This window comes from Micromys minutus (assembly GCF_963924665.1).
Source record: "Micromys minutus genome assembly, chromosome: 8".
Taxonomy (NCBI): domain Eukaryota; kingdom Metazoa; phylum Chordata; class Mammalia; order Rodentia; family Muridae; genus Micromys; species Micromys minutus.
Window position 1 is genome coordinate 47,408,906 of NC_137977.1, and position 23,932 is coordinate 47,432,837.

At 44.4% G+C, this 23,932-nt stretch overlaps 1 protein-coding gene across 1 annotated transcript in view; it reads left to right on the forward strand.

Moving 5' to 3' along the window:
• SH3TC2 (SH3 domain and tetratricopeptide repeats 2) overlaps positions 1-17,089 on the forward strand; it is a 58,588-nt gene extending 41,499 nt beyond the window's left edge. Inside the window, exons 13-17 of the mRNA XM_080919985.1 lie at positions 9,041-9,191; positions 9,845-9,967; positions 12,979-13,129; positions 14,797-14,993; positions 16,381-17,089. Coding sequence (XP_080776111.1) covers positions 9,041-9,191; positions 9,845-9,967; positions 12,979-13,129; positions 14,797-14,993; positions 16,381-16,572 — 814 coding nt within the window. The 3' untranslated portion in view covers positions 16,573-17,089. The remainder of the gene's footprint in view (positions 1-9,040; positions 9,192-9,844; positions 9,968-12,978; positions 13,130-14,796; positions 14,994-16,380) is intronic.
• The last annotated feature ends 6,843 nt before the right edge of the window (positions 17,090-23,932 follow it).

Consider the following 23,932-nt stretch of genomic DNA (forward strand, 5'->3'; position numbering starts at 1 on the left):
ACTTATATGCCATTTTGTTGTTTTTCTGTTGTCTGACATTCTTTTTGACTTTGAATTCTGCCATCTCTGCTTTCTCTCAGGTTAAATAGGTATTTTATGGAGCACTGTTTTATTTCCTTCACTAAATTTATTTTTTTCAGTGAGTTCCTAAGGATCGTAAGTACTAGTTTAGCCTGTATCACTTGCAGGACTTTCTGAGTGAGCACACATAGCTCCACACATGCACATGGCCTTCATTTCTAGAGAGGCTGGCTCGTGTAGACACGATATCCTCCACTTTTGCTTTTACGTGTTTTTGCCTGTTTCTTGCGTATAATTCCTTTTTGTGATGCTGAGGATTGAACCCAAGGCCTCACAAATGCCAAGCAAATGCTCTATCACTAAGCTACATACTCAAAATTCCCATATGTCCCATTTTTTTTTTTTTTTTTGTTGTTGTAGACAATTTTTAAATCCCAGCCTGGGATTTCTTCTCCACTTTTGGTTGTTGAGTTCCGGGATAACACACACACACACACACACACACACACACACACACACACACACACACATATATATTTTGTTGTTGTAGACAATTTTTAAATTCAGGCCTGGGATTTCTTCTCCACTTTTGGTTGTTGAGTTCCAGGATAGCGCGCACACACACACACACACACACACACACACACACTTTATATTTACAATAAGCCTCAAGCAGCACAATATCTGGGTGCTGTTAGAATCTGCTTTCCTACTGATAACCTGGGGTTATTACTTACTGTATACTATGTTCCATCTTGACTGATCTTAACTCCAACTGGGCAGCCCTCAGGGCCACACTCTCTTGAGCCTTAACCCATGGCGGCTTCTTCTTCTCCTTCATGGTCTTCCTCTTTCACAAGCCTGTGAAACCCAAACTGCACTCATGTCTCTTCTGCCCAGGTACCGGCTGTCACCATATTTATTCACCAATTCAGAACTAACTTGAGGCAGGGTCTCCAGGTCTAGGGGGTCCCGTACTTAGCATTCCAATAGACAGTAAAAGACAAAGCCTTAGTGTTTTTTAAAGTCAGACTGTGGCTGGTGATGTCCATTTATCTTTCTTATTTTTTTTTTTTTTTGAAAACTGCATAGCAAAGAGGTTGTTTCTTAAATTTAATTAAATTAAGTTAATTAGTTAATGAGAATTCTAAGTAATATCCAATAAAAATAAGCTCTGTAACTACAAGCTTTCAGAGACCATCCTCAGGTCAAACTGACCCTCATCTGGGCTGAAACTTTGGGGAATCCAAACTCATCCTGATCCCTGCTTCAGGGTTTCCCAGCAACTGACTCTGAAGCTTTGTATAATGGATACCACAGGTCTGGGATGAGCCAGAAGGATCAAGGCTAGGTGAGAAAGCATCAGGTGTCACAAAATTAAGGTGAGATTTGAGCAGACTTCCTGTTTTCTTGCTTATCCCCAGGCCTAGACTTTCTGAGATTCCTGCTCCATTGATCTAGAAGCTAAAAATCGTATTTGTTTTTATTTTGTGTGTATGGACATTTTGCCTGCATGTGTGTTTGCATACTATTTATGTGTGTGCCTGGTGCTTGTGGAGGCCAGAAGAGAGCTTTGGATTTTCTGGAACTGAAGTTACAGATGGTTGTAAGCCCCCATGTGGGTGCTGGTAACTGAACTCGGTTCTCTGGAAGAGCAGTTGGTGCTTTTAGCTACTGAGCCATCACTCCACTCCCTGGGACTTTTAATATTAGTATATAGTAGCTCCGGTTTTCAAGATTTTTACTTAAATTCTTTGGAAGTTACATTCACTAGCTATCAACATTAACGTCCCCAGGATTCAGAAGCACGGGTCACAGGAAGCTCTTGCCGATGGAATGGTTATCGTTCCTTTGTGAAGTAGCCGTTTCGTCAGAGCAGGAACAGGAATGCTGTACTTACTTAGCATTTAAAGACCAGCAATCCTATAGAGAGCTTTTAAAATTAAAAAGAAAAGGACGGGGATTAAAGACAGAGGAACAAGTGTTGCCACACTCTGTTGGGTGTGGTCACTTTTATTCCTCGTGACACTTCCTGGCAGCTGAAGTAAAAAGCAAGGAGGCTTATGGCATTCTGTCTGTCAGATAAAAGAACAGAAACAAGCACATCTGTCGGAGCAAATTTTCTCCAGGCGTTGATTCCCCAGAAGAAGTTATTGAGCAGGTCTTAATGTTGTCATGGACCCCTGGTTTCTGAATAAAAAAAGGAAATAAAAAGGAAACAAAAGGCCATGACTGCTTCTAGGTGTGCTGGAGGAAACAGTCAATTATGGATACATGTGCTGTAGGCAGAGGTAGACGTGTCTAGGGGAGTCCAGAGTAAGCATGACCCTGAGCCATGTGGAGGGAATAGAGGGGAAGAGAGAGAGGGGAACCAAGTACAGAAGCCAGGAGGCCAGAGGTACAAAAAGGCAGGTAACCAAAATGTCTGGATCATATAGGGAAGAGCCTCTGGGGGCGGGTGGGGGAGGGCTGGAGAGTTCAGGGTAGAGGGTGGGTATGCCAGCCATACCCTATAACGGCTAGGGACTGAGGGATGATGGGAAAACCTGGAGGTTCACGTTGATAGGTCAAATGTGGCAACTCCACAGTTCTGGGTAAACTTAGCAGTTCTCAATGTTCCTAATGCTGTGACCCTTTAATACTGTGGTGATTCCCAACCATAAAGTTATTTTCATTGCTACTTAATAACTGTGTAGCTTTGCTACTATTAGGAGCCATAATGTTAAAACATCTGATATGCAGGACATCTGATATTCGACCCCCTGTGAAAGGTCATCAAAGGGTGGCAACCCCCAGGTTGAATACCACTGTCATGGACAGATTGCTTCAGCTCCTCTCAAAGAATTTCCATTCTCACCAAACTCAAGGTAAAGCAAGCAAAGGCACCTAAGGGGAGAGACCTATTTTAGGGAGGGGTAAGAGGGTCTGTGTGAAAGAAGCCATCTGAGTAAGACCTTTGAGGAGAGTCCTGAGGGCTAAGTATGTTTGAGAAGAGGAGAGTAGTAACAAGTGACATTTCTGATGGAGGCCATGTGAGTAACAGGCAAACAGATGCTGGTGACCACTGGGACTCAGGCAGACCAGTCCGTGGCTAAGAAAGGATGCAGAGTTGGGCGGGTTGGGGGATCATCAGACCTCTGGCCTCACAGTAAACATCCATAAAGAAAATACTGGGCCAGCAGGAAGCTTTTACTGAACACGTGTTGTTTGCTGAGCAGTGTGCCTGTTTCAGGGCACCCACATGCAACAAGAAGCGGTGTGGAAGTAGAGCACTAAAGTGGTCCAGTGTGTTGCCCGAGGCCCCTGGCAGGGGCTGTTGCCAATAACTGGAGATGACAGCAGTATTAGCAAACTTGTTTGGCTTTTATTTTTTCGAGACAGAGTCACCCAGAGCAGGGTGACCTTGAACCTTCATTCCCCTGCTCCCACCTCGAAAGTGCTAGGGTGATGAGCGTGATGTTACCCCAATTTCACATTAGTGAGCTTTTAAAAAAAATAAATAGTCAAAGAGTACATTTTCCAGGGTTTGTGGGCCATATGTTCTCCATCATCGTTCCTCCACTCAGCAGCTGTGGTGTAAAAACAGCTCTGGGCAGCACATAAACAGCGAGTGTGGCTGCATTCCAGAGAAGCTACTCATAAAAGCAGACAGGAGGGTGTGCTCAGCACTCGGGCCAGAGTTTGCCACCCTTAGCCTATTGTACGTGTACCCAAGCGCTTTGTATTCGGTCTGTTTTCTCTGCTAACAGTCCTCGCCCTAGATAAGGATGGCATGCTGGGATGCCAGGGCTGAGAGCGGCTTAGTTTTTATCAGCTCTGGAACCTGCTGGACACCAGATTCATCGTGTCAAATGGCTTCGCTGGACTTAGCTGAAATTCTCAATATTGTGTGTGTGTGAGGGGGGGCTCCCACTTCTACCTTTTTGGTGGCTATCCTTGCTAAATTCATTGATTTTCCTCTGGTGTTTAAAATGGGAGGGGGGCAATAGGTTTGGCTCACTGTTCAGTAGTTGCAGAGTAATGTTCTCTCTGCCTTCCAGGAGACTAGATTGGGATGAAACCAAGGTTTTAGTGTCTGGGTGGGTGAAGCCTTTGCGGCTTTTGTTCTCAGTCTCAGTCTGACACATGCAGAGTGCGTCAGTTACCTTTCTATCGCTGTGGTTAAATGCCACAACCAAGGCAACTTATAAAAGAAAGCATTTAATAGGGCTTCAGTTTCAGAGAGGGTTGGAGTCCATCATGATAGAGTGAAGGCATGGTTGGGGAACAGCTAAGAGCTCACCTGTCAGAAATGCAATGAGATGGGGGGTGCAAAATGCACTGAGGGTAATGGGAAGCATTCGAAGACTTAAAGCCCTCCTCTGGGTCAGACCTCCTCTAGCAAGGCCCCACTGTAACCTCCTCTAACAAGGCCACACCTCCTCTAGCAAGGCCACACCTCCTCTAACAAGGCCACACCTCCTCTAACAAGGCTACACCTCCTCTAGCAAGGCCACACCTCCTCTAACAAGGCCACACCTCCTCTAACAAGGCCACACCTCGTATCTTGCCAAACCATTCTACAAATTTAGGGTCTTGTGACTTTATTGGATCACTCAACAAATACATCTTTTAAAATCATTTTCTCTGGCCCAGTCAAGTAGCTAAAAATCAGATAAAGGCATTGCAGTCCCCGAGCTTCTTATGCTCACAGAATAGTAAAAAGAGTAGAAAATGGTCACCCTTATAGTCAGAAAGTGTGGTAAGCACATCCACATAATATAACTAGAAAGAGGGAATGCTTTGCATATAGAAGGCCCTTTGTGGAGACCAACTAGTCTCTGCATGTGAATTTGATGCCAGTATAGGATCCTAGCTTTTATTTCTATTCTATTCTGCTTGTTTCTGGGGACCTAAAATAAAAACAGCAGAACAAGCAACAGAGAGAACCAAAAAAGCCTCCAAAGTTTGGCTTCTAATATAAGTGATATGACTAATCCCTGACTCTCTTGCAATCCCCAGTGAGGAAACAGCTGTGTTTGGTGTGTCTACACTTGATCCCAAGGTTGTGGTTCACCATCACCAGTTTTTTCAGATGAGGAAAGTTTTTTTTCAAGGTTTGCAAATCATTATTGTCCTTAATCTCAGGTTTTTTTTTTTTTTTTTTTTTTTGTAAGTGGCAGAGGAAATCAAAGATTTCCCACAAACTGATAACAAAGTCCGGAGTTCAGCAAAGGTTGCTCGAATGTGTGGTTAGATCCGCAGTGTTAGATTCTGGTTTAAACATGGTTTATTACACACCCGCAGTTACCTACACTTTCTGAGCTTTAATTTTTCATTTTTGATTACATTTATTTGGTGTGTGTGTATGGGGGGGGGGGAGCATAGCCTGTCTGTGACAGGGGGTGTATGTAGACATCAGAGGACATCCTCCAGGGTCAGTTCTCTCGTACCATGTGGGTCCCAGAGATGTGTTCAGGCTTGGTGGCAAGTGCCTTAGTGCACAGAGCTACTCTTCCAGCAGCTGTTATCTTTTCCTTCTTCTGTGAAAAGGATGCAGCAGTGATACCGAGCTCTTGGAGCGACTGTGCTGATTAATTGAGCTTATGGGTACAAAGTGCCCAGAAAATGCTAAATGCCCAGTACATTCTAGGTATCAATACATTGCCATGGCCACCATCAGTGAGCAGCAGAGAGTTTCATATGAGGCTTCAGAAATTAAAAAGGACCAAATACGCTTTTTTTCTTTCTTTCTTGGGACATTGTTTATTTGTAAAAAATAAGCTAAGCGCCTTGCTAGTTTAAAGTTCTATGTCTGGAGAATGAGAGAGAGGGCATCGAAGGTACCCACCCCTCCACCTGGACAGCTGTCTGCAAGTAGGGCTCTTGCTATAGCAAAAGGACAGAAGGACCACCGGAGGCTAGGCTCTGTTAGAGATCAGGCAGGCTCACCCAGGCAGGGATGGCAGGATGCTGTCTGGGAATTTAGACGTGCTGGGGTCACTTTGCCGCTGTTCGCCTGTTTGGACAGGAAAGAAGAAACAAGGCCTGAGACTCAGAGTGTGACCTTGGAGTGTGGACAGAAAATAGACTTAACATGAAAGTGGGATCAAGACAAGTCAGGTAGAGGATTCACACGAGTCAGTGCTAACCCAGATGATATCTCTCTCTCTCTCTCTCTCTCTCTCTCTCTCTCTCTCTCTCTCTCTCTCTCTCTCTGTAATTTATTTAGAGGCCAAGCCACGTATAGAGCCTCCAGGTAGAGGCAAGAGGATGCTGGGTCTTTTCAAGTTAAGCCTGTGTGTGACACAGCACAGCTGTTGCATTTGTTATAATGGGTGGTAAGGACTGATAACAAAACTACCCAGGCAGATGAACACACCTCCCAGTTTAGACTATTACTGTTCCATGGGGAGGTCTCCATGTTTTACCTCCTACCCCGATGCTGGGGTGTTTCTTAGAGAGAAAAGCCTAACTCTTCTTTCCCTGGCCAAGAAGCAAATGTCCGCCCCATGTGCTAGCCTCTGAGACTCTAAATCTTGTTCCCTGAGGATCTGGAGACAGAAACTTCGGAGCGAGGACATCCGAGGACAGTAAGTGATAATAAAAAGCACAACAGGAAATAGGATCAAGATGAGATTTATGAGTTCTGTCTTTACCATTCGTTCTGGTTGCAGTGAGGAGCATGGTGGGGCCAGGCCTGCACTGCTTGAACTCTGTTCAAACTAGAGAAGGTCAGGTTTTTCTGTGTCTATGAGGACTGTGGTTCCTACCTAAACAGGGAGGCCAGTGGCCATCACGGCAGTGCCTGTGTTTTCTCAGCTCTCCTCACTGTCATAGCTTCAGATCCATAGTACTTCAGAGAGTCTAATGCTCACCCTGGACCTCATCTTATGTCAAGAGCAGGGCAGCAGGGACAACCAGAGATCTTTCCTAGATCTTACATGGGACAAATACCTGGGCACTCTTTTCAGAAAGCCAAGAGCTGCTTCATTGCCAAAAAAGGGTCCGTGAGCACCAGTTCAAGGCAAATTTTGAATCCCTCATTGGAAAGAAGGGCCTGGCAGCTGAGTTGTCTGTGATGAGCTGACATATTAATCCATTTTCCATTGCTACTGTGAAACATTTTGGGCTGGGCAATAGGGCATGGTGCCATCATCACTCCAGGCCTGGCATAGGCCTACTGGCTAATGGTACCACACTGGCAAGAATGTTTGGTGAGATAAGAAACCAGCTCTCATCAGAACTAACCAAAGTCCCAGGAGAGCCATGTGATCTCTTCTGTGAACAAAGCCTCAGATAACTGGTGATCCAATCACCTTGGATTAACTGGTACGTCTTATAGGTCCCACTGCCTTTCACTTTTGCTACAGTGGAGATCAAGCCTCTAACAAGCCAACCTGTGTGAGTCAAGCCGTATCAAAAGCACAAAAAGGTGGGAACTATGCTCAACGCTTCCTGTGTATGTGTTTGAAGTTGTGGCTGATAACATTTGGTGTTCCTAGAAGATGCATGTTCTAGACTTTGATGCAAGCGACTGTAAACTGAGTGTGTTTGAGGAACTTGGGTCTATGGATTGTGACTGTCCTGCTTCCATATAGTTAGTTCCAGGTAGCCCTGGGAGTCTGGAGCTTTCTGAAGCTCTCAGGTAATATTGACGGGGTGGAGGCCACAGCTTAGGAGGTAATGGTGGTGGTGGTTGGTGGGGTGGAGTCGAGGAGGTGGTGGGAAGGGGAGTTTACACCTTCAGGTCTGTGGGTGGGGCTCTGGTTCTGGATCTTTTCCTGGTGTGCTGCACAGCAGTGCGAAGTCATCTCCCATGTCTGGAACGGTTTCCTCTACAGCACTGGTTCTCAACCTCCCTGATGCTGCGGCCCTATACTACAGTTCCTGTGTTGTGGTGACCCCCCAACCATAAATTTTTCTCCATTGCTATTTCATAACTGTGCTTGTGCTACTCTGATGAATCATAATGTAAATACCTTTTGGAGTCAGAGGTTTGCCAGAGGGATTGCAACCGGAAGGTTGACAACCATTGTTCTAGCACGTACAAAGAATGGATTAGAACAGCAAATCCTTACCCAAAGCTGTACAGTCAAACCGCAGGAGCTCAGGAGCTGTGACCAAGGGCTAGCACACCGTACCACAGCGAACTGCACGGCTTGGTTGAATGTATTTGTTTTAAAAGCCCCCAAGTGAGTCATGGCTGCTGGAGGTGGCAGAGGGATGCCCTGTGGTCCCTGCTCTCCTCCAGCCCTGGGTCTGCACCACTGAGTCATTCACACCACATTTCTTCATTAATTGCTGTTAGGGGGAAGTTACATTTTGTACATGACACATTTCCCCAAATCATTTAAAGAGTACTCACTAATTAGAGAATTTCCACACAATCAAAGCAGGATTAAGTTATATCTATCTATCTATCTATATCTATCTATCTATCTATATCTATCTATCTATCTATCTATCTATCTATCTATCTATCTATATATATATATATATATATCAGTCTGTTTTGACTGCTCTTCTTAATGAAAGACCAAAATCTTCTTCATGATTCCAAGCTACCCACTGTACATTATCTCTATGGCTACTCGGCAATTGCTTTCATAAAAGCGTATTTGGTGACTTCTAAGGTGCTTGTGCAGAACATACTGCAGTATAGTATAAGGGCTGAGGGATGTGGGTTAGTAATGGTGGTCACGATATTTAAATGTTCGTCAAGCTGCTTCCTACTTCATAGGCACCTATTTGAACGTTCTAGCTGGATTATGTTTCCCAGTCCTCACCATAATCTTCTAAGGCAGGAACAATCAGTGACATTCCCCCCTTTTACAGATGGGAAAACCCAGGCTTGGGTAAGTACTAGATTGGCTTAAGATCAATCACACAGCCTGCAGAGCTGATACTCAAATAACCCCCTACTCTCTCTGTGGTCTGCAGCAAGCTTGTTTTCGTCTAGAAACTCGGGTCTTCCTGTGCTGAGTGACCTCCGAGCTCTTGGATCCTTCATAGCTCACAGGTCCACGTATTTCCTCAGGTCCCTCAGAAGGTCCCTCACCTGCATCAAGGAGAGCCTGCGTATATTCGTCGACCTAGGGGAGAGAGACAAGGCTGCTGAGGCCTGGCTGGGGGCTGGGCGCCTGCACTACCTCTTGCAGGAAGACGAGCTGGTGGAAGTATATTTGCAGGTAGGTTGGGTGGGCTGGCTAGCTCATCCTGGCCTCTCCAGGAGCAGCTGCACACTCTAAGCTGTCTGGAAGCAAAGACAGAGTGTGTGGGGTTGGGGGAGGGGTACTGAGCACAGACCATTTCTTGCTAATAGTGACTTGAACTTGGAAGAGGAGTTGGGAGTTCAGTCTTGCTGCCTTCACTTGCCCTGATGGGTCCCACATTTCCAATTTCAGTCATTTATACGTTAAGTGCGTCTGTTGCTAAGTCCCATGCCCCCTCTTAAACTGTTATTTATTTATTTTTCTTGGACTTGACTTCAAATCAATCTTTCAAAGACACTCAACTTTACATAACGTCTCAAGTCACTGGCTCGACTCATTTTTAATGGCTTTCCTGAAACATTAAAATAAATATTTAACTATTGAAACAGACTGTTTATCTGTGCACTACTAAGATCTCCCCAAGTTCCACCAGAAGAATGTCCTCCTCCCCCAAGGGACTTTCAGATAGATTATGTCTGAGTCTTTGGACCAGCCTCATGGGTGAAGTCCAAGACCACACAATGGCTAGGGTTTCTAGGATTCTGACGAGGTTCTAGATCCTCCCCCTACTTGTCTCCTAGAACTCGAGACCTTGTCTCTGCCCTTGACCCACAGTTTTGTTCTGCCAGGAGGCCATCCAGACAGCCTTGAGGTCAGAAGAGCCTTCCCTTGCTCTCAAGCTTTACGAAGAAGCAGGTGATGTGTTCTTCAATGGGACCCGCCATAGACATCGTGCTGTGGAGTATTACCGGGTAAGCCCTGACTTCCTAGTGTGCTGGGCCAGACCCAGCTCCACTGAACCCTCTTTGTCTTCCTTGTCTAGAACTCACATCTTGATTCCATCATGGGATCTGTCTCATCAACTTGGATACTCCTTGGCTTGAGACATGAGCCTTGCTGTCACAATGTATCAGAGCAATTAGGTCTTTTGTGTTTGTAGCCCTTTGCAGTGGTAGCGAACACAGATTACTAGTGGTCTCTTCTTAGGACTGTAACATTATGGAGATAACCTAAGGGGATGCATGGGTAGACCTTTTCTGTTGCTGGGATAAAACGACCAAGGCAACTTATAGAATGATTTAATTTGAGCCTGTGGTTCTGAAGGAATATGTGTAACATCCTATCAGAGAAGTGTGACTACAGGCAGTGACATCTTAGACCTCACATCTCCAAGTGCAAACAGGAAATAGGACACACTTGAAATGGTGAGTCTTTAGAAACCCCAGAGTCCATCCCTAGTGACATATCCTCTAGTAAGGTCATTCTTCCTTATCCTTCCCAGACAGTCATCATCTGGGAACAAAGTATTCTAATACCCAAGACTTATGGGAGACACCTCACCACCACAGACACTAAAAATATGCATGGAATAAAGCGTGTTTAAAAATTAAAATGTGTGACAGGCAGAATTGGAGCCTACCATCAATCCCAGCTCTTGGGAGGCAGAGGCAGGTGGATCTCTGAATTTGAGGCCAGCCTGGTCTACAGAGTTCCAGGACAGCCAGGGCTACACAGAGAAACCCTGTGTCAAAACGAAACAAAACAAAAACCAAAAACCAACTCCAAAACAAACAACTTAAAATGTATAACTCATCAAATCAAGATTTCCCAGTTACTATTGCAAATGATGAAGCCAGAAAATAAGAGAGCAAATAATACTAATGAAGTAAATGTCCAGGTATAGCAGAAATATGAATTGCTGTTCATCACCTGCCTGACATTTAGGGAGTATTTGGTCCTAAACCTTTGCTTGTTTAGGTATGTACTCTGGGCTCAGTTGACTGCTTTTCATCATGCATGATCAGATACCAAATGAGTGACGGACACCGAGTGTAGGTGAGAGAGCAAGAAGCATCTCACTGACCATCGAGATGCTAATTTCCATATGCATTTTGTGATAATAAAACTAAGGCTTGGGGCTGGAAAAATGGCTCTGATGAAGAGCCCCTGCTACTCTGGCAGGGGACTTGTGTTTGCTCACCAGTACCCACATGGCGGCTCACAACCTCCTCTAACTTCAGTGCTAGGGGATCTAATACTATCTTCTAGCCTCCACACATGCTACATGCAAGTGGTACACATACATGCAGGCACACACTCATCTGCATAAAATAAAAATAAATAAAGTTAAGAAGAAAAATAAGGTTCAAGATTTGGTGACACACTTAAACTTCTGGAATTATGAAAAACAATGAAAACGATTATTTCCTGAACACTCAGACACCAGCTCATACAAGTATTCCACTATCACTTGAGGTGAGTGACTCCCCAGGTGACCTCAGAGTTATTGGAAACTTTGGGAAGCCGCATACTGCGTGCCACATATTACTGGGAAAACTGGAGTTCCCTCTTTTGGGTTGTTAGTTATACTAATGAAAGAATTTAGAAATTGACTTATAAAAAAGCCCAAAGGCAACTTTATTAAAGTTTAAGAGAAAAACAAGACGGGCAAGCTGTAAATCTTGGCAACACCAGGAGGAGAGAGCCAAGAAGAGCGAAAGCTACCCTGGTAGTCGTAGCCACATGGGGAAGAAAGGCACTTGGTTTAGTGAAAGATGGAGAAAGACCAGCGTGTCAAGAAAGCGTGTCCAGGTGTCTCCAATATCTGAAAGGAAAAGAGAAAAGAAGGGCAAGGAACCATTTTGTTTCTCTGAGTTAGGGCTCAAGAGAAGTGACTAGGGTACATGGTCACATGGTCACATGACCACAGGGTCACATGGCCACATAGCTATAAGGCCATGGCAGTGTCCTGGCAGTTTGACAGTGCTGTCTGATGGAAGACCTCCAGGCAGCTGCCCTGGGGGCAGAGTTTCTGGGAAGGGAAAGTACATTATGTCACTAAGGTGACAATTGTCTCCTTTATCTTCTTATCGTGGCTGTAGGTGACTGACAGGCCGGGATGGCCTCTTAGAGGGGGAGACAATTGTTTGTAATACCCCAATCTTTGGAATAGATCAGAATGCCACATCTTCACCGGAGGAAGATTCCAGTCTTTAATGGAGCTTTAACGGAGTCTTCATGTTCCCAATGACCTACAAGGCCATTTCCTCCTTAAAAGCTGAGATCTTAAACTCATTTAAGATTGGTCTGAAATTGGGGAGTGAATATAACCCATTTTCACTATTAAAATCTGGAGACCCCATTTCAGAGTTGTTCACAGGAAGGGCTTAATGTCTGTAGCTACCTTTGACCTTAAAATGGCTGCAGGCAGGTTCTCATTCAAGGTGATAAGAGCTTTCTTCTGGCAATCCTTGCTGGACAGACAAGGGTGACTTGTCTTGTTTCTGGCTGAGGACAAACAAGAATGGAACAGTTGAGTCAGGCAGTGGTGGCACATGCCTTTAATCGCAGCACTCAGGAGGCAGAGGCAGGTGGATCTCTGAGTTTGAGGCCAGCCTGTTCCACAAATTGAGTTTCAGGATTCCTAGGGATAAACAGAGAAACCTTGTCTTGGAGAAATGAATGAGTAAAGAATGGAACTGTTTACTTTTTGATTCCCTGCCCCTAAATTGCCTCAGTCAATCTTCTGTCTCCTGTCCTCATCATTAGGAAGTCGATTCCTTTGTGGTTGCAGTTGCCTCAATTTTAGAAGGTTCAATGACTTCCGCTCCTTAAACTAGCCACACCTGGGCAAAGTACCAAAAGGAGAGCGTGTTGAGCAAAGGCAACATGGGAACACATGGTTACCACAATCCTTCCGGAATCCAGGCCTGGAGAGTGTGGTGTGTCTGTAGATTAAGATCACTGTGCTTTGGTTTCTCAGGCTGGGGCTGTTCCCTTAGCGAGGAGAATGAAGGCACTGCGAACTGAGCTTCGGATCTTCAACAAGCTGACGGAGCTGCAGATCAGCCTCGAAGGCTATGAGAAAGCTTTGGAATTTGCCACCCTGGCTGCCAGGTTGAGTGTCCTCACAGGTGGGTGGTCCTAAACCATAGGTGCCAGGAGCCAGGAACAAATGATACTTAGGCATGGCTTGAGAAGCAGTGGGCGCCAGCTTTGGACTAGGGTTGTGTGGGTTTTAATCCCACATTCAGTAGTCAGGGAAACTGTAACTGAGCAGGATCAGTTTCCACAAATTTTGTTCTTCATCAACAGAGCAGTTCTCAAAGGAGTGTTCACCCCCATTCGGCTACAAAAACGCAATAGTTGTGTCTATAATGGTGGCAGCACAGGGTGAGGCACATGTCCTCATTCTGAGGTCAGTGTTGCCAATGCTGTTATATTACAGTTGGTAACATTACCCCAAGAGATAAATGCATAGATAATGTCTTTATTACATAAAGACTTTTACCTTGAATGTTTAATTTGTTGATAAGTAGGCAACCTATTCCCCCCATGGAGTAGAAATGCAAATGAAGGTCAAGTTGCCATTAACCTAACTCCAGACATATTTGAAAGAGGTTGCACTTACAGGGAAAGCTGGTGAGGAGCAGTGTAAGCAGTTGCCAGGGAAGAAAGGCAAAATTAAAAAGACTGAAAGCATTTGTCCTGAGCAAGTGTGTGCCTCAGGAAAAGCAGTCTTGATTAGCAGAGCCTTGATTGGTAACAGGAGTAGATGGGAACCTCAGAGGTAGTTCTAGAAGGTTCTTCTGGGCATCTTTGAGGTCATCTGATACAGTAGGGAGTGGGTTTTATTGATTCTAATTGTACCAGAGAACTCTTTGCCCTTTTCCCTCCACTTTAATGGCAGAAAATCTGATCAGAGCATTGTTGTTGACCTCAGGAAAGGCCCGAGGGCCTTGGGCAGCTCAGTCTCTGCATCAATGTATTGCTTCCTGGAAAGGAACTCCAGGAGGTTGGGCTCACCTTACACTGATGCTTCTGTGATTGTGTTTTCCCACAAGACAATTTTCTCTCCTTTGGATTGCTGTTATAATTTTGGCCTTTGAGTCTTTGAAGCTTAAAGGCAAAAAGATGGCATCAAATCGCTACCTTGCAAATATTCCAAAGGCAGGATTGGAAGAGAAGCTTTTGTTCTCTGTATTAATAAAAGCACATTGTATTAAAATGGTTAGTTATTAAAACCATCAACTAACACAAACTTCAGACACCTTAATCCCTAAGCACACACAAGGCAACTGTTCTAAAAGAGAATGGGTCAGTGTAGAATCCATGGGACTGAGTTGGTAAAGAGGGTTCGATGTCACTGGGATTTCTGAGAAGAGACTTCATGTGGAAAGGACAGTTGCTATCCAGTGTTCTTCAAAGAAAGGAATTTCTAATTACTTAATCAAGTTTGTCTTGTCATCTATCATAACCCATCACTGGTTTTAAGAAATAGCTCCCCCTTAATGTTGACTCACCGCATCATCCACAACACAGAGAACGTTCCCTCCAGAAATCAGACATCCTAGCATTTTGTGGTTGTCTTTGTAGCACGTTCTATAAGAGCAATGTTCTGCTTGTGGAATTATATAAGGAATCCATTGTTCTGAAACACCAGGCCCCACGAGGCAGAGGCCTGCTTTTTGCTCTTTTTTTATGCCTCTAATCCACAGCATCTTGTAGACTCAGAACGTTTTCTGGGCTGAAGATGAATAAATGATGCCCAGTGCTGGCTGCTTACTTTTGTCATTCTTAGGAGACCAGAAACAGGAGCTGGTGGCTTTTCACCGCCTGGCAACTGTATACTTCTCTCTAAAAATGTATGAGATGGCTGAAGACTGCTACCTGAAGACCTTGTCCCTGTGCCCACCATGGCTGCAGAGTCCCAAGGAAGCACTGTACTATGCCAAGGTATATTGTCGCCTGGGCCGACTCACTTTCTATCAGCTGAAGGTAAGAGGCTGTCCTCCGTGATAGATTTTTTTTTTTTTTTTTTTGAGAGTTACTGTTCAGCTGCGCTTTGCTGAGAAGGTTGGTGAGGGGACTTGAGAAGACTAGAGGGCCAAGATGATCAAGCTTTATTCACAGCATAAGGAATTGTTTCTTAGGGGACATGAGGACTCTTTCTGTTAAGCTCATTGAGAAGAAAGGTCACACCTCTCCTCTGATATAATTCCTGTGAAAACTTTAATGTCAGCTGTACCATGTTTCATATAAAGTTTCAGGAAATTGCATCATATAAGGAATGCACACACACATGAGTATGTTTGAGATAATCATGTATGGCCACCTTGGGTATAAGGATATTTAAGCCCTGAGAAGGTTCTTGTCTTGATTCTCTTCTTGGCTGGGCTGGAGTCCAACCTAGAACTCCCAGTGGCTTCTGGAACTGAGTTGGTAGCCTTCAATCCCATTATAACTCTAACCACAAAACTGTGCCCTTAAGTTTGGCTTCCCCTTCCAAAGGTCCTTGTCACCCAAGCATAACCCATAAACTCTTAATACAGTTATTTTTTTTTCTGAGTCTTGTCTAACTCTGACCACAAATGGAGACTTAGGGCAGCTCTGCTGACCTTTGCCTACTGGTCAGACTGTTTCTGGCCTGAAGTCATTATACAGGGTAATGAGAACCAGGAGTCTCTTTTTGTATCCTCCCCAGAGAAGCATTTGTTTCTTATCCTTCTGTGTAGAGAGGGACAGGGGAGGTGAAGGCCCCCTTACAGCCACAGCAAGTGGCTCAGGGACAAAGAATGCATGGCCTGGTTGCACCAGCCAAGTATTGCAAAGGGAAACCTAGAAGAACTGTAAACAGAAGAGGCCATTTACTGCCTCCCATAACTGGAAGCTGAGGTATAGATTTAGTTTTGGGTACTTATGAATTCTGTTCCTCCATCAACTTCATGGATCCCTCCTACCTCCTTCTTGATGCTGTATATTCCTACTTCTCTCTGGCTCTTGGCCTCATTCTCTCCCAGTCCCTGGGAGGCTGATCCCATATCCAAAGACACAGGTTATTTTCCTTGTTGGGTTATACCAAAAAGTCCCAGAGAGGGATAGACTGGTCTAGTTTTGGTCACTTGTACATCTTTGAAATGCTGTGTTCAGTGCAATGTTGTCTCATGATTGGTGGAAATGGGGAAGATGCCACTTCTGTGCCTGAGGAGGAGGGGCACCAGATTGGCAATGCCACTGGAGCCAAAGTACACCAAGGGAAGACCTCTTTTGTGGCACTGGAGTGTGGGGATGGAGTAACTGAACAATGTTAATGCTCTCAGCATAGAACTTAGAGGTGTCCTGGAAGAACTGCTAATGATATCTCTTTTTTGCTCCATGGGGTTAGGATGCCCATGATGCTACTGAATACTTTCTGCTGGCACTAGCAGCTGCAGTCCTGGTGGGTGACGAGGAGCTACAGAACACCATTAAGAACAGGCTGGACAACATCTGCCAGAGTCCCTTGTGGCACAGCAATCCCTTAGGGTGCTCTTCAGAGAGGGCACGGTGGCTCAGTGGTGGGAGCCTGGCTCTCTGAAGAGACCCATCCCCTTCTTGGTCAAGCTGCTGCTTTCCTGCCGTAAGTTCTTAAAGCTGGACTGGGAGGATTCAAGTTATCACCTCATTTTATGGAGAAGATCAATGCTCAGAAGGAGAAGGGCTCTGTGAGGGGCACCTTGGCTCCATACTTGGCCTCTGGAACTTTGCCCAGGTCACTGTGACTCTTCTACACAAACAGCTCCAAGATGCCTGCTCTCAGCCAACTCTGGAGAAAGAGAGTAGGCAGTGCATGGGGGAAAGTGTGAACAGAATGTCCTGGTGCTGTTACCAGTGTTCTCAGGGAAGACCCTTCAGTGCCTGTGAAGAAACCCATAGTTTCTTTCTTTCTTTCATCAAAACCAAAAGGAGTCAGTACTTGGTGCTCATGGGAACCTCTTGGTACAAGAGGTTCCAGCATGGTTTTGGCTCAGAAGATGCATCCTCAGAAGGGCCAGGCAGAATGCCCAGAGGTCCAACTAGGACCCACATTCTCCATTCTACCTGAAGGCATGGCTCCTGTAAGACTCCCCAGAAACTCAAGAGAAGCTTACCTTGGTCTAAGGCTTGAGAATTCTGACATATATCATATGTAAATGCTGTATATTATTAAATATTGTCTATTTACATTTCTATATTCCTTTGTCTCCTTTATATCTTGGGGGTGGGGAGAGAGAAGACTCCTTTACAGAACACCCCTGTGAGTTATCTGTAACCACACACCACACCAAGTGGCTTGCAACAACATTGATTATCTATCTCATAGTGTTTGGAGGGCAGTAATCCAAGTATGACCTCACTGGGTCTTTTGGCTCAAGGTGGCTTATAGGACTGCAACCAAGGTGTGGACTGGGGAAAGTCACCTTGGGTTCAACTGGAGAAGGAACTACTTCCATTTGGTTCACATGACTGCTGGCAGGAGTTGGCCAATTGGTTGTTGCTGGCAGTTGGCCAGAAACGAGCCACAGTTGGTGTCATGTTGGCCAGGCCACCACATGATAGCTCCTGTCATCAGAATGAGAAAGGCAGAGAGGCAAAAAAAAAAAAAAAAAAAAAAAAAAAAAAAAAATAGATCAAACGAGAGATTATAATCAAATTGAGAAGTGGTACCCATTTGCCATGTGCACTGAGTCCATTATAAAACGGCATCTGGCAGAACCCCTTCTGACATAGCGATCTTTTGGGATGGCTAGCAGGAGCACAGAAGTCAGGAGGGAGCGGGGAGGAATCAATGAGCTCATTCTGGAATTGCTTACCATTGTAACTGAGTTCTTTGGTAATGGGACTGGGTAGTGAGATAAAACTCTATTCACTGACTAGAGTCAGTGTCAGATGATTGACAGTCGAAGTGCAAATTCTGAGTCTGTACCTGAGACGCCTGAATGGAGCTCCCTGAAGCCCAACTTCCTACCTCTCATAAATAACTCCTAGCCATTCAAGCATATAGTGAAGCATGAAAAGTGTTGTTCTAGGACAGTTCCTAGACAGTGTTTGAATTGCTCTGTGAACAAGTAGACTATGAACTTTTGGCTCCTGCTCCTTCTAATTCTGGTTTAGTGAGTCACATGTTCCAGGAGCATGCAGTTTGAGAGAGCAATCCAGGGATCATGGGGCAGGGATTCATGCTGCTCTGAGCAGTGTACACATGAAGCGGTCTGGCCATCATCCTCTTCACCTGCACATAGCTAACTAGATTTGACTAACTGGACCATGTGCCTTTTGTGTCTAGACTTTTCAGATGACTAGATGTCTGTGTGGTGGGGGTGGAAACAGATAATATACTGAGTCCCGATTACATCTAGTCACCAAGGTTATAGATACATCAACTCCCCCCTCATATATATATATATATATATATATATATATATATATATATATATATATATGATTATTATATATGATAAAATATATGATTACTTTTGGGGGAGAGGGGAATTCGATTCTTGTTGGCTGTTCTCCACTCTAGAGTATTCCTTCCCAGAAAGGAAATAGAATGATTCAACCTGCTTCTGTATAAAAAAAGATACAATTCTGCCCCTACTACAAGCTGTAAAATCTAAGGAGACTGGGGGGAATGTTGTGGTTGAAGCTAGTTGGCCCAATCTTCCAGGCAGAGAAACATTCCTGAGCGATGGTCATGACACTTGAGTTCCAGAGAAGTCCCTCATATTTGAAGAAGGCTCTCTCGGCCTGGAAACCATTCTCCATCTGACTCAAGTTGCAGTCTCTCCCCTTTCCTGCTGATGGCTCATCATCCTGTGGTCCGAGCTGGTGCTGTTTCCAAACTGCTTAGGCTTGTGATATTGGTCATAGGGATGAAGACTGTGAGGGAATGTTACTGTAATTCATGTAATTCCATGTTATCATTTAAGCTCTACTAAGATTGGTCCCCTCAGCCACCATAGCTGATTCTCCAATTCGAGCTCTGTCATGATGAGAAACTAGATGTTTTACAAAGGAACTTCCATCCCATCAGATCTTCCTCAGTTGTTTCACATACACACACTTCATGCATAGATACACATGTGCATTTGCACCTGTGTACATAAAGGGCATTATGGGTATTTTATATTTCATTGTAAGTTTTTGGCTAAAGTGTTCTGAACATTTTGAGTTATCGAAACCCAGTAAATTTGCCTGTAATCGGGTCAGATATAAACAGTCACTATGTTTCATAACATGCAATATCATTACATATTATATAAAGACAAGAGTCAGGCCATTTAAAAAACAGTAACTAAAATATTGTGCCAGTTAATTACTATCACTATTTACTATGTATAAGTCACTTGTTAAAACAGTTGTGAAACATATTGCCTTAAGCAATATGGATAGTTTCTTTTAGAATTGTGTTGATCATTTTTTATGTCCCCCCCCATTATCCACAGACATTGGAAAGAAGCAGGCTTGCCCTGTATATTTCACAGCCATGGCTTAGGTACCTTGTTATCCTAGCTTCCCTCCCAGAGCTTCCATGGGCTGTCTGACTCTAGGCTCCTTCTCTCTTATTGGTAGCACTTTCAGGAGCACCAGTTCCCCATATCATCCTGAAACCAACTACTGCTCTTGGCCTTTCCTTATGCAGACATTGTGCTTACCTTGATACAGACATTTGCATGTACATGTGTGTGTTTATACACACATAATATGTGTGTTTGTGTCCATGTGTGCTTTTGCTAAGAGAATGTAATCCAGTTCATCTGTCAGAAGTTTATTTGGGGGGGGGGGATATGCAGGAGTGAAGGGAGAAAAATGGAACAGCTCTCTGGGGAATAAGAATCCTTGACTTGATATTAATTGCAAGGAGACTACAGCTCAGAGCTCTGACTTCTGACCTCTGACCTCCGCCGACTGCTCCTTTCCCATGAGTTCTTTCTGTCATTGTCCTGCCTGACCAGGTTTGGAGATGTTATCTGTGGGATGAGATCAGATTTTTATAAACCCTGATTTTATTCTTCTTTCTATGGCTAAGTAAGCTGAGAGACAGAAAGTACATTTTCTCCCAGGCACACAGGTAGTGGCAACACACAGTGATGCTCAAAGGTTTCTGATTCGAGCCTCGGTTGGGGAATGATAAGGATTTCTGCCCTTCAGAGCCATCTTGAGCCTGAGTTCGTCACCACATATAACACTAGAAGAGCCATTTGTCAAGCTGTTAATACCTACTCAGTTTGGGGGCTTTGGTTGGGCCTTCTTTCCTCTTCCCCTCCATTTCCCCTTTGCTTATATAAATTAATTTAATAAGGATAAATGGTGTACACATATACACATGCACACACACATGCACACACACATGCACACAACACACACGTGTACACATGTACACACATGTACATATTTATATATGCACACACACATACCCAGGTCATAATGCTTTGTCATCAACAGATTTCAATAAATAACAAAAATAATGAGCAAAACAATGCACTGACTTCAGGCTTGGTCCCGTTTTGTACCCAAAGCTCCTTCCCTAGGTCGGATCTTTCACTGCTCAAAAGTCCAAGAAATTAACAAATGACAAAGCAGAGAAAACAGCCTAGAATTGATCAGGTTCTTTTTGAACTTTTTGGGGAGACTCCCCTCCTCATGAGAAACAGAAGCAGCAGAAAGGATTCCCCTCCTCATGGATAGAGTCGGTGGCACCCAATCATGTCCCTCTCAAAACAGGGAAGCAGGGGCCTGGCTGGGTGAGCCAGGAAAGACACATGCGATGCACTATGAATAGAATCAGGGTTCCCAGCATCACTAGACAAGTTGGTTCCAGGAGACTTCGGGTCCTCTAAAGAACAGGACCCTCTTTACATGGGATGGGATCAAGGGGGTCAGGGAGGGCTTCCTGGAAGGAAGTGACATCTAAGTTCTACATGAAGAGACCTGCTGCATTTTGACTGGGGACAAACATGCATTTTGGTACTGACAGGATGCTTGCCACCAAAAGCTCCCAAGTGGGAATGAATTAGGTGAGGCTGGAGCAGAGGTGGGAAAACAGGAAAGACAGGCAAAACAGAAGTCCGGCAGTGGGTGAGGCCAAGAGCCCCAACGTTGTTTGGGCTTTACCCTGAGGACAAGAGCAAGCTGCAGAAGGGGCAGTTGAGAGTGATATGGACTTTCCATGCTTCAGGTTTCTGCCATATCTGGTTCTTTCCCACCCCCAAAGTACACATATGCTAGGGGTAACTTTGAACATTGTGTGAGACTGTTTTACAGGGCAGCAAAAGGTGGAGTGAGGACGTAGGGTTTTGAGTGGGATTACCTACCCCCTTCATTCTAATTACCTCTTACAGGCAAACAACTTTAAAATTTAAAAGCAAACAACTTTTCTAAGCCAAGCTGTGTTAGACAGCACATATAAAAGTACCCAGCACACACAGTACCTGGCACAGAGGGTAAACGTTAGATGAACTGATAAAGATTTGTTTGCTCTCTTAGACAAGGAAATGGCTGAAGCAAATCTCTCTTTAGGGACAACTTATTTATTACCCAAGGAACAGAGAAACCTCATCTAGCACACAAACAAATGGGACCATTTTTAAAGGGAATCTATTGACTCCGCCCATCAGCTCACTTATTTTAAAGTTAAGCTTTGAACTCTTTCTTTCGAGGTTGTATCAGGCACTCTGCAGTTGTATTTTGGACTTCTCTCTTTCTGGTATAAACATCGGGGGTAAAGAGTGTAGTGACTTCCACTGTGACTGGGGGGTAGGTTGGGGTTCCTTCATGTGTGGACACGAGATTGAAGACAGCTTCACAGAGGAAGCAGAGTAGGTTGTTTTACTTAACTAAATACAGCTCATCCTCTGCCTGGAGTATGTGGTGGTTTGTATATGCTTGCCCTAGGGAGTAGCACTATTAGAAAGTGTGACCTCGTTGGAGTAGGTGTGGTCTTGTTGGGAAAAGTGTGTCACAGTGGGGGTAGGCTGTGAGACCTTCCTCCTAGGCACGTGGGAGACAATCTTCTTCTGTTTGCCTTTGGAACAAGATGTAGAACTCTCAGCTTCTTCTTCAGCACCCTGTATGCCTGGACACTACCATGCTCCCACCTTGTTGATGTTGAAGTAAACCTCTGAACCTGTAAGCCAACCCAGTTAAATGTATGCCCTTATAAGAATTGCCTTGGTCATGATGTCTGTTCACAACAGTAAAACCCTAACTAAGACAGAGTGACACACCATCTGTAGGTGACTTTGCATGTGTCCTCAGTTCCAGGAATTGTCAGAGCGAAGCAGGATTAAACAGGCTTCTGGCATATCTGGTTCCTTTCCATCCTCAAAGCACATTTATGTTAGCAGTGCTCTTTGCTTCTGGACATATGCTATGGTGGTATTGTCTTGTGAGTGGTTACATCTTTCTTAGTGTATATCTGCTCCCGGACCCACAGCCATCACCAACCATTTGAACTCAGTGGGTTCAAGAATTGGAGGCTGCTGTATGTCCTGGGTCTGAGAACTTGGTTTCCTGTTCCTCAGAGGCATGTCTTCTCCCAGAGGGGCAGAGGATGGTGGGGATCTGGGATAGAGGTTCAGTCCAACTGAAATATTCAGAGATAAGAGCAAGAATGCCACATGTTGCTGAGACTCCGTTGTGCAGCCATTGTCTTTGTTTTCCCAGGCTGATTGAAGGCACCAGAGGAGAGCACTGCGATTTAAAGGTAGAAATGGCACATCCTGGTCTTAATGTAGCCTCTGATTCTGGCCAGAGAATCAACCTCTTTCTTTGGAGCTTCCACAGAAGACAGGTGCTGACTGTTCTCTGAGGTTATCAAGACTTCCAGCAGGGGTCAGTGGTGTCTTTTCTAACTCTTCGTGTACAGGGTCACCAAAGGCTATGTAATCTATTTACAAGCTCTGAATCAGACTGGAACAGTAGTTTCAGAAATTATCTTTATCTACATAGCACCATGATTCATATTTTGTGTTGCATTAGTACATGTATGCATAATCACATCTGTATATGTTTGAAAAATGCCACTGATTTCTTACATTGAGTACCTTTTGGTTTACTCATTTAAAAAATAGCATTCTACTTTAGTTTATAAACGTATACAGTATGGCTATAGAGAAAGAGCTCCAGGTTAAGAGCTATTGTTGTTCTTTCAGAGAACCCGAGTTCAGCTCGAAGCACACAGATTTAGAAGCTCACAACCACCCAGGACTCCAGCTCTGGGGGAACTGACAACCATAGTCTAGTCTCTAAGGGCATCCCAACTCTCAATCCCTTCTCTTTCACACACACATGCACATGCAAATAAAAATACACAGTTTGTTAAATAGATACTTAGGTTGACTCATATTGACCTGGCGGGAAGTCTCTTGTGAGGAAGGCCTGGCTTTTGGTGTTGCGTGTCTTTTGGTGGACAGCATTTGGAGACTAGAGTATGTGTACAATGACAGTTGACACTGAGTTGATGTTATGTCTCATACAAAGCCCTTGTTAGGATTCCCTCCTGGAATCTCACATTTTGATGGAAATAGTACTGTTTTTAGTTCCACTGAAATATTAAGAATGGAGTTGGCTTTTCTAAGTCTATTGTAGTAAGTGGTTGAAGTGAGATCTGATCTCATTTCCCGCTGATGCCTGATTTGTAAAACTAACTTGCTTCATACACAACTCTAGGTGAGATAGCATCATGGATAGAACCACAAATAGAAGTTAGATTAAAACATGTTTCAGCAGCTTGCAACATTGGGTAGAAAGCAACTCACTGATCCTGATGGGTCAAAAAGTGATGAACTAAGAATAAAATTGGAAAAAGCATTTTTTAAGGAGGTCCTAGAATAAATCATGGATCTAGTTGGCCATAATCAAGCTAGTTAGCAATCCATCCATCTGTCCATCCCTACATCCATCATCCATCCATCCAT